General features: G+C 34.7%; 1 protein-coding gene across 1 annotated transcript in view; it reads left to right on the top strand.

The window, feature by feature from the left end:
- The window catches only part of Pcdh15 (protocadherin related 15), a 689,792-nt gene that overhangs the window by 530,162 nt on the left and 148,280 nt on the right, over window positions 1-11,350 (top strand). Inside the window, exons 22-23 of the mRNA XM_023723273.1 lie at window positions 6,362-6,471; window positions 8,435-8,575. Coding sequence (XP_023579041.1) covers window positions 6,362-6,471; window positions 8,435-8,575 — 251 coding nt within the window. The remainder of the gene's footprint in view (window positions 1-6,361; window positions 6,472-8,434; window positions 8,576-11,350) is intronic.

The raw sequence follows: 11,350 nt of genomic DNA, 5'->3' as shown, positions 1-11,350 counted from the left end.
CCTGGGCTGGGACTGGTCCCGCCGGCGCAGGGTAGCAGGAAACTCTCCGCACACTCACCGGACCTGGGCTAGGACTGGGTCTCTATTTATTTATTTTGTCTAGAAGTAAATCCCTTTTAAACAATCAACAATGAATGGGATTTTAAGTGTTTTCCGATATATACCTAGGATTTAAATTACTTCTTAAATTTTTACGTATTGGATTTTCCCATATTAGTTATTGCCTATTCTAATTGTACAGCTGAGATAGCAAAAATGAACAGAAAATGTTATTTTTAATGTGTACACATATTGTTTGTTTGTTGGTTTTAGTTTTTGAGATAGGTTTCACTATGTCATTCAAGCTGGCCTTGAACTCCCTAAGTAATCCAGTCTGGTCTTGAACTCAAAACACTGCTCCTGCCTTAGGCTTCTAAGTGCTTGCTCAACAAGCATATAACACTATGCCTCGCTGTTTTTAATACTTAAAATAAAATATGGCATTTTCCTAATGTTAAGTCTAAAGGTACATCCTTCATATTTTTAAATGTCACAAAGACTAAGGAAACAGATTAATTATGGAAATTATAAAAGCTAATTTATCTCATGTAACAAAATAGATGGATAAAATGTTTATTTTCCAGAAGGAAATTCAATATTTTAAAATGATTTCAAAATATAACTAGCACATTTGCCATGTCCAATTCAACTCATAAAGCTCCGGAGGGAGGGTGATGATGGGAGTCAGCGTACAAAAGCTGAGGTCAGGTGGAGCCGTGTCTCCTGATGAAAGAAGGTAATTGCCCAGCCTCTGCAGTGTCTTTGTGTAGCATGTGAATAAGTTTATGGACAGTTGAAGGGGTGTGTAGCGTCTGGGCCAGGAACAGTCTAATCCACAGCAGAATGGTAGGCCTTGGGGTCTTCACAAGGACCAAGGAAGAACTGTCCTTATCACCTGAGACAAAGGTGAGGTCACTATGCACATCATCTCCCTACACTGTATACACTTTTCATGGGGCTACACCAAACTCCTGGGAAGCAGTGGCCTTGTCCTGGATACCAGAGGCACAGAGTTTCTTTCTCAACAGATTTGTCTTTTTTACTTACTTTTCTCTGGCTGAGACAAAATACTGACACACACAAATTAAGGGAGGAGAGATCTATTTTCATGCAGTGTTTGTCAAGATTTCAGGTCATCATTGGCTGGCTCCAAGGCAAGGCAGCAGGGCAGCAGGTCATCATGGCAGAGGAGGAGCAGCTCAAGGCGTGTGGGTGGGAAGAAGAGGGAGGGATCTAGCAAGATTGAGGGAGACAGGCACTTCAGGCTTAGCCTCTCATTCACATTCAGCTCTATGCTCCTCTGTGGAAGATCAAATGATGAATGTCACCCAGCCATGATCCAGTGACCTGCCAAAGCCCCACCTATGAGCACAAGAAGCTTGAGGGGAAATTTAGGTATAAATCAAAACAATACTTTGTTTTCCTTTATTTGTGATACTAACAATTGAAATCAAGGTCTTCCCCCTAGACACACTCACAGTCTTCTATAGTATAGAAAGGTATGTGAAGTATGATTGGAAAATACAGTGAATGTCCGAAATTAACAAATTACCGTAAGAGAGACATTGCCATTAACCACCCCTCTGAAACTACTCTTAGTTCCTTTGAACACACTTGTGGAATTATCTCTGCCTCTTTTCAAAGCAATTTGAGAAGCTCACTTTTGTGAGTGTCTGTAATTACAGTCCTATAGCTACCTTGAGGTCCTGAGTTTATTCAAACTATTTACCATTCATGGTCACTTTGGCCAAACGTCAGAGGCCTCCCAGTGCCAGATCCAGTGAGTAACATGGGCTAGTCAGCACCGTAACAGTTTACAAGGCTGCCTTTCATTGGATGGCACTTGGCAACTGGGTCACTTGTATTTATTAACAACTCTTCATTAATAGACTCACAAAGAAGACTTCTTGAGCTGATTAAGAAGATGCCAAGAACACTGGGTCAAGCGTGTTTATTGTGAAGGAAAGTATCTGAAGAGGATTAATGGCAATTTCTTTCACTGTCGTCAGTTCCTTACATGAGTATTCCCCATGTTTTTATTATGCCACGTAGATATATATTTTTAAAACAGGGACCTGCAATTGACTGACTGGACTCTAATTAGTGATCCTGATGCCTCAGTCTTCCCAGTATCTTAAGATACAGTTGTGCATCACTGCACCTGGCACACTTACTTGTATCCATCATTTTAACAACAGCAGGTAATTGGATGTGTTGCAAGTAACCAGCTTATCACTTTAGTATCATCTACAAATTGATTACAATTCAGCCACATGACCATATGTTTAGTAGGACAGAACACCACACGTACTGGAGGTCTCTGTAGGCCAGGTTCGCACTCATGGCTTAGCTGTGTCCTCTGCTTTGTGCTTTCATGAAAGCCTTGATGAGAGGATGAAGGTCTAGGACAGAGTCTCATCTGCAGTTGTGGAGGAGGGTCTACTTCTAGGCACAAGATGTTTCTCTGTGAGGATTCAGTGGTTTATGAGGTGTTGCACAAATGGCTTTAATTTTCTGCAGGCTGGCTGTCACTCAGAACCTTCCTTCTGTCTGCATATACCTTTTCATGTGGCAGCTGTCATCATGAAGGCCAGTAGGGGATTTGGTCAGTAGAGCTGCTGACAAGAGTGAAATTGTAAATTAGTTGTCTTATTCACCATAATCATATACTTCTGATTAAGTAAGAATTATTTTAGTTAAGAATATGCATTCTTCACATAGGAGAAGAATACACAAAAAATGGAACTACGCAGAGGGCAAGACAGCTAAGGGAAAGTTTATTTTTTGTGATATGTTATGGTTTTAAATGTATTTTTCATAATTTTATTGAGAAATAAATAACATTGAGACAGTTTCAAAACCGATTAGTAGGACAGTTTCAATAATGAATACATTGCATATTGTTGTCTTGGTAGTTATTCATTGTACAAGATGCAGACATGATATCCTGTCAAAAAACACTATAATAACAAATCCTTCTATTCACTGAATTAAGAGAATACAACTGTATATCTATCATAACAATTTGGAATATACAGATACAAAATGGTTGTTCATTTGTATCCCCTTTTCTGTTTAGTTTTGTCAGAGATGGGTATTCCATTGTCATTTAAATATTACAGGTGTGTGAACTCAGCAGAATATTCCAATATAGTCCAGCAGTCCGTACTAGTAGTGGGTTATCCATAGGACTGGCAATGTCAGAAGTTGTTGACTTGAGCCTTTTACAGCTCAGCATAGTAATATGGCTTTACTTTTTATACTTCATTTTTATACTTTTCTGCTGGATGGTTAAGACCAAGATAAAGCAAGACCTAGCCAGAAATGTAGGTTATGTATCTGATAAGGTCAGTCCAATCCCCTCAGGATTTATCCTGAAACCCTGAACCACAGTTTGTAGATCCTTTGTCAGTGTCAGGTAGAGACTGTCTCGCTCTGTGTTCACAAGTCTAGATATTTGATTCTATCCAGATTTAATGATTCTATGGTAGACAACCATTGAACAATGTGATGAAAAAAATAGTGACCCTAATGTATCTTTGTAAGATATTTAGCACCAATTTATAATAAAACCAGTCCTTCAAAATCACCCTACTGTCACTTTTATAAATGCCTTCCTTTTAATCATAGATTAATTTCATTTAAAATTCAAGGATGCTAAAGCTGCCCCCAAGTACATAGATAACTTATACCAATGCTTAGAAACAAGGGCTATGGAATGTAATTGTGTTATAATCATATTTTAATTTAGAAGAATCTACCTATGCAAACTATCTTATATCCTAACCTAAACAAGTTTTTTTTTAATTTGATTGAGACAATATAATGGGAAATGACAGGAATTTATATCAAGTTGAAATAAGATTGAATTTATTGATTTAGTTGATGAAATGAACTTATCAAGTATATTTGCATTTGGAATGTTAATAAAACTGTTGAAGGTATGTTCTAGTTCTTTCATGTGCATTGGTATTATTACCAACAAAATGTTCTCTAGTTTCCCAATATTTGGGCAGAGCAAATAAAGAATACTTCTTTTTCTAATAGCTAAAATATAATTTTTGGATAACAATTTCAGAGGCTTAGAAATGACATAAACTACACATGCACAATGATCATAGGATCAAACGGCCCTCATGGACCAGAGACAGATAGTGTGTTTACCTGCATATAGTGTCCTTAGATTTGGGGCAGCCCCAAGCAAGCTATTTTATTGAACATGGCAGAGCCAAAATTATATTAATATTTGGATATTTTCAAATGGAGGCAGAAAACTGAAGGAAAGTGCAATGAACGAAAGTATGTAAGTCACTAAAATAAAAATCGATCTTATATTTTTTAAATTGTATAGATTGGTTATTCTTTACTAAGGAATAGATTTTGCAACATACAGTTAATATATAGACTAACATTACTTGCTAGTGTGTTTAAAGTAGTTGATTTACATTTAAGGAGCTTAGTCATGCATAAAGACTAAGCAATTTGGACAAGAGGTTTGTGGAAGTTCTTATATAATTAATTTTCTAGACTGCTTCTAAAGTTTAGAATGCATTGTAGATGACTTGTACAGAAAGTTTGATGATAGCAGAATATAATTTCAAATATAATCTACATTGGAATAACTTAAAGGATAGAGAGAGAAATGAGGAATCGTATGAAAAAAATCAAGTGTTAAAGGTAAAGTATCACATAGAAGAAATTTCAATAGACTTTTCTTGGGCTGGGGAAACAGTTCAGTAGCAAAAAGTCTAGTCTTGTAAGACAGACCAGAGAGAAAGCTTACTGAAATCAAATGGTTTAGTGTGAGTAGAAAAAGAAAAGATACAAAAACCAATACTAGGGTCTTGTATTTTGTGTTTTTCTAAGTCTATTGCAGATGGATGACATTATTATCTGAGAATTAGAAAAAAGGTTACTTGATATAAATTTGCACATATAAGTTCATGATATTCTAGTTATTGAAAATTTGAAATAAAACTACTATTTAGAAAATGCACTAATATATTACTCAGAATGTATGTTGAAATTCAGATAGACATCACAGTACTATTTTTATAACATAAATGCAATAAGACAGTCAGTGAGTTTCAAGATAATGTGGACTTTCTGTTGACATCCCAGAAAATACTTTGGTACATGGAGAGCTCTATAGGACAGGTATAAGACCAGGAAAAATGTACAATGGGTCCATTTACTTAAATATGTTCAATAAACAATGTATGAACAACATTTTATTCTAGTGAGTAGAGTTATCAAATTGTGTCCTCTATTCATTTAAGTCCAGAAAGTACACTGGAGAAAAATGAATAGAATCTTGTATGTAATGTGTCAGATGATAGGGCAATACCACCTTCCATGTTTAATTACAAATGCTGTAGGTGGTAAGACAGTCTAACCGTGACTACTTGCATAATTTTAAGATTTGTTTTGAAGTTTGTTAGAAATGAAGTTTAATTATGGAATTTCCTTTGAAGCCCCAGGTACTAGAATTGTTCAAATACATATACACATAAAAGTCCTATGCAATTCTATTATTTAGTTCAAATCTTTATAAATGCAAGTGAATGGCTTACATATCTGTTTTAATGGCCAAAATTCAATGAAATAAAAACATCAAATATTGGAAAGAATAAGGAACAATGGGATAGAGCAATCATAATTCTTACAATTTACCCAAAGACGTTAAAAATTCATGGTCACACAAATAACTAAGCATGAATATTTATAGCACTGTTATTTAAACTCTCAGAACTTAGGTCCAACATAGATGTCTCTATGAAAATAAATGGTAGCACATCAAGATAATGGAATACTGCTCAGTTCTAAAACAAATTAGGGGTCAAGCTATGAAAGACATGGAGAAAATTTCCATGCATATTATTAAGGGATGAAGGCCACCTGGGAAGGCAGTGCACTACATGGTGCCAACTGCATGACCCTGTGCCACAGCCGAACTAGGAAGAGAGCGGAATGCCGGAGACTTTTCAGGGTGAGGGAGGAGGAAATGGAGCACACAAATATTTTAGGGCAGTTGAAATATTTTGTGTGAGACTACAGAGGTAAACATTTGACATTTGGCCCAGCGGCTGCAACACGCAACTTGCAACATGAACCCGTGAGGTGATTATTGTAGTCCGTGTAGGCGTACTCATTCTTACAGACCTATCACTATATTTGGGTGCATTGTCAGTGGAGGGAGTTGCACGTATGCGCATGCAGAAAGTATACTGAGAAACTTCTGATCTTCCTAAGTTTTTCTGAACTAAAAGTTTTCACTAAAAAGCCTTAAAAATAAGTAAATCATTTTTCTCTAAACGCACAGGCCTCCTCCGGTAAGTGAACTTGCAGCTAGAGGGACCCCAGTTGGTGTGATTTCTGCTGCAGCCATCAATCAGAGCATCGTCTATTCCATTGTTTCAGGAAATGAAGAAGGTAAGCAGATTTCCAGCCGGTGTTCACTGTCAGCAAACTCCAAAGAAGATTAATCCTGGATTTAATTAATCTTAGGTTTATTTTCAATGAAACTGATTGTAATTAAAGATAATTAGTAATCGGATTAATAATCTAGTTAGTTAACCTAAATTGTTTTTCCTAAGAAATACTGAATATCTAACTGCAGAAGGCTATAATTTTCTATATTGGTGATGTTGTAATAATAATTTTTGAAATGAACGTGTGCTATTTTAAGTCGTGGGTAATACCGATGCCTAGAGTAGTCTCTCCCTACTTCCTATGCCATCAACAAGGTTGACCTCAAGTTACACTGTGATGGAACCCGAAGACATTTTTGGATCCTATGTAACTGCTCAAAGAGACACATCTATATTAAAAACCGTGTATGTGATGTAATACGGTTCTCAGTCAAATTTATTTATAAGGCCAAAACTCTCAAGTGCACTTGAAATTTGACATTTAATTAGCCACCACTTTCAGAAGCACAGTAATCTGCTAGCATCTGGGAATAACTTCATAATTCCAATGCCAGTGATTCTTTGTTTCATGGAATATCTACCTGTAAGTCATCCATTGTTTTTCCTTTTGCTGCCTAGAAAGCCTGGCATATTCTAATCAGTAGATGCATACTTAATATATGTTAATGAATTAATACTAAATGTAGTAATTAATGTACACTTAATGAAAAGATAGAATATAAGGATTAGGATATCATAAACTTTAATAATGAGCCCTTGTTTTTACATCCATAATATGTAGTACATATATTCATATCATAAAAAACATAAATATAGGATACATAGTTATTTAAAATATGAGCTTAATTATAAATATAATAGGTGTACATTATATAATATTTTTACATATTTTGATGATATTATGATGCTTTTACATATTATAAATATATACACATTATTATAAAATATTTGATATAAAATGTCTTTAATTATAAATATACACTATATATCAATACTCTTATCTTTGATATATGTGTGGATATAACACTGAAAACAGATCTATGTCTATACATACTTTATGTACAAATAAACAGTGATCAGGAGAAGTTTTTTCTGATATTTATATTACAAATAATTTTATAAGATAAACATATTTTGAGTTAACTGCTTCTTGTCTGAGGTGTTATCAGCATGCCATCACGTCTTCAGGATCTACATTAAAATATAAAATGTAAGAACCAGTGAGATCCGAAAATTCTGCCTTAAGCAAAACTAAACGGCTTTCTTTAGAAGAGCCTCCGCCACAGCGGAAGACCATCCGCGCTTGTGGTATCCAGCATATTACTCAGCGATCCCCAGATAGAATGACCGCCGAAGTACTGATATTAAGGAAAATCTCCAACCGGTAACTGCAGCTTCCAAGCTGCATATAGGAAAACACTGCCGGTGATAATTTCAAGGGTTCTTACCACCATCTTAGCATATTTCTGCTTTATAATTATGTTTTTATAGTTTTGAAGCTATAACAAATAGTAATGTATTTTCTTTACATTGTGAAGAAAATGGCTTATTAACCTGTTTTGAAACTGTTTCATTTCCATTTTGTCCGTTTTTCTCCATAAAATGAATAAAATAGTTTAAAAAATAAGTGCTAAAAGCGATAAGGAAAAGTATTATGTTGAACTACATGTACAAGTGAGAAGGGGAACAAGGGAGGGTGAATGGATAAAAGAAAGTAGGAACAAGTAAAAACAGAATAAAACGAGAAAATAGAAGCCAAGCTTTTATATATAAAGAAGGGAAGAGGAGTTGAAGGCATGGGACAGGAAAGGGAAAAACAAGTGAATTGCAGCGCACACAGGTGTAGACTCCCTACAATAAATGCTACCGTTATGTATATCTGAAATGTACTCATAAAATGACATGTAAATGTACCTAACAATCAGAAAGAAAAAAATGACCTAGGATTATGTTTTAAATTCTAGATAAGTTCGGAATCAATAACATCACAGGTCTCATCTACGTGAATGGCCCTCTGGACTACGAGACCAGGACGAGTTATGTCCTTCGTGTCCAGGCAGATTCCCTGGAAGTGGTCCTCGCCAATCTCCGAGTTCCTTCAAAAAGTGAGTTATATTATCTGAGAATTTCACATGAATTTTATGGAGTTTGTGTTGAGGTGTGTGTGTATGTGTGTGTGAAATACATGTGTGTAAAATAAAGCACCAGGGATATAGATCAGTGGTACAGAGCCTGCCTGGCAAACATGAGGTCGTGAGTCTGATTTGCAGTAAAAACAACAACAAAATTAAAATAAAGAACTCTATGGAGAGCATAACGAGATTGTGAATAGCTAGAGGTAATGGCTCTTTCATTTAAAACGTTTATATGCACCAATCCTGGATGCGATTTCATATTCCTGAAATGGAAAAGCAATAACATGCTGTTTCTGAATTATCTGTACTTTATTGTTAAAATGTCACTGTTTTTTGTGCATGTAAAATAAGCAAGCTTCCCCTTCATTTCACTGTGAGACCCTGGATAAGCACGTCAGCAGGTATCGGAATCTTAGACATTACATAAATCACAGAGCTTTTTGTACTTCACTGTTTTCTTACAGCACAAGAAAAACTGTCATATAATTAGTGAATAAAGTATGTAATTGAAATTTGTATGTAGTACATGTAATCCATGCAATCTTTTCATTTTTAATGAATATAAAGTAATAATAAAAAACAGCATTAGGAATGATACAAAATTTCACTAAACAGAATAATAGGAATTTAGTCATGGTTGCTGTATTGCATGATGTTGATTTCAAATTAGTTTTTTGGGTTACCAGACATAAATGTGCAGAATTGGTTTAAAAAACAAAACAACAACAAAAAGAAATTGAAAAGAAGCATTTTATGAAAAAAATTAGCACTGCACTTTATGAAAACAAGGAAGAAAAATTTCACTATTTCTTAAAAAGTGACACTATGAAAAAGGAGCTGCAGAATAAAACCATGTTTAAAATTTCCTGGAAGTGCATTTTATCCATCCAATAAACAAAGGGAAGGTCAGATTGTGCAAAGGACTGACCAATTTTAAAGAATGTTATCATTAATGGAATAAATGCTATTCATTTATATTCATTATGTTCTTTTGCACTAAAATAATACAAACTTTTGCTACCACAGAATTCCTTTAAAAATCTAGAAGATCCAAGAAATCCCTATTTAGCTTAACTCTCTGTAGAGTGGAGGCATAGATTGCACAGTGAAAGCCAGAATCTGAAGCATTCACCTGTGCTTCCTGCAGTGTGTGGGCACCAGCAGCAGCCAGCAAGCTCGGGGCGAAGGCACCCAGCACACTGTAGAGCGTTGTGTGCCTGTCCAGGGACCGATGACCATGAAAGTGAATGACCATTTTTGTTTATTGCAAATTCTACTTTAAAGCCCCAGTGTACGGGCTGTGCAGTTGCTTACAGAGACATAAAACCTGCCACTCATAAAAGTGCAGAGTAAATACTCGAAATGAAAGTTGTCCGTGATGATTGTGCATTGTTTGTGTATAGCAGACTCGTTTTTTGAAATTTTAGTGTCTTTAAATTGCAAGAAATCATATATATATATATATATATATATATATTTTTTTTTTTTTTCTCATACCAGGGATCAAACTCAGGACCTGGTACTTGCCAGACAGGTGGTTATGCCACAGAGATATCTTCCTGACCCTTAGAAATTATATTTTTAATAAATATAGAAATCGCATTAAATTGTAAATTGAATCAGCTAATCAAGTAGACAAAAAGTTAGTATAGCTCTAAATAACATTATGTACTTTAACACAAATACAAATAATGATGAAGATGAGGTTTAGGAATAAATTTTAAATAAATATTTAGCTTCTAAGACCTGTGATTTCTCAATAAATAACTGATTTTTAAGAATACAGATACAGCAAGTTCTTGTATGTATATATCTCTACCACCTTTTCTCAACAAATAACTGACTTTTCAGTTAAATAATTGATTTAACTGTGATTTCTCAATAAAAAACTGATTTTTAAGAATACAGATACAGCAAGTTCTTGTATGTATATATCTCTACCACCTTTTAGTTTAACTTAGATGCAAACATTAAAATGATGAATGCACACATATACCCTTTTGCATTCTCCAATGTGCATGTACAAATAAGGCCTGTTAATAAATTCATTAATTAATCCTTCAGCTATACATGAAGCATAGAAGCTATTAGTTTACGTAATTTCTGATGTTTTTAATATTGTTCTTAACAGTTAGCGGCTGGCCTCTGCCTCTTATGGCAAAATGCAACTCGTGTAATTGAAACAGTTTCATTTATTAATAACTGTTAATGCCTTGTAATCTATTCCTCAGTCTATTAGCTATGCAAATAACAAGATAATTATGTAAATTTAGGTTAATTTATTGGTTATCTAAAGATTCTTCTATAGATCTTGCTGCCCTGGTTCCTTTAGTTTTTTCATGTATTACATGAATAACAGAAATAAAAGTAGGAAGTTTAATTTATTAGTTTTTATTCCTTTACCAATAAATAATTAATAAAATTATTTTCAAAGTGCATCTTATAGCTGTATTGCAATCATTTAATGTTGAAAAGTAGATTAATAATTAAAATACAAGTTTTAGAATGAATTTCACATATTCAAGTTTAAGAATACTAAAGCCTCTAAGACTAAAGCCTTAAATAATATTTCCTGTAGAATACAGAATTCTTTTTTCCAGTGCTGGGAGCCAAAGTATGCAACATTGTAAACATGAGTATTACAGAAAATATTACATGGGGCCGAGGAGGCAGCTCATTAGAATAAGCACTTGTCTTGTAAACGTAAGAGCCTGAGTTCAATCCCCAGTTTCTCAAAAAATGAAA

This window comes from Octodon degus, unplaced genomic scaffold (assembly GCF_000260255.1).
Source record: "Octodon degus isolate 3935 unplaced genomic scaffold, OctDeg1.0 scaffold00005, whole genome shotgun sequence".
Lineage (NCBI taxonomy): Eukaryota > Metazoa > Chordata > Mammalia > Rodentia > Octodontidae > Octodon > Octodon degus.
The sequence above is the reverse complement of the archived record's forward strand: the minus strand, read 5'-3'. Positions and strand labels throughout refer to the sequence as shown.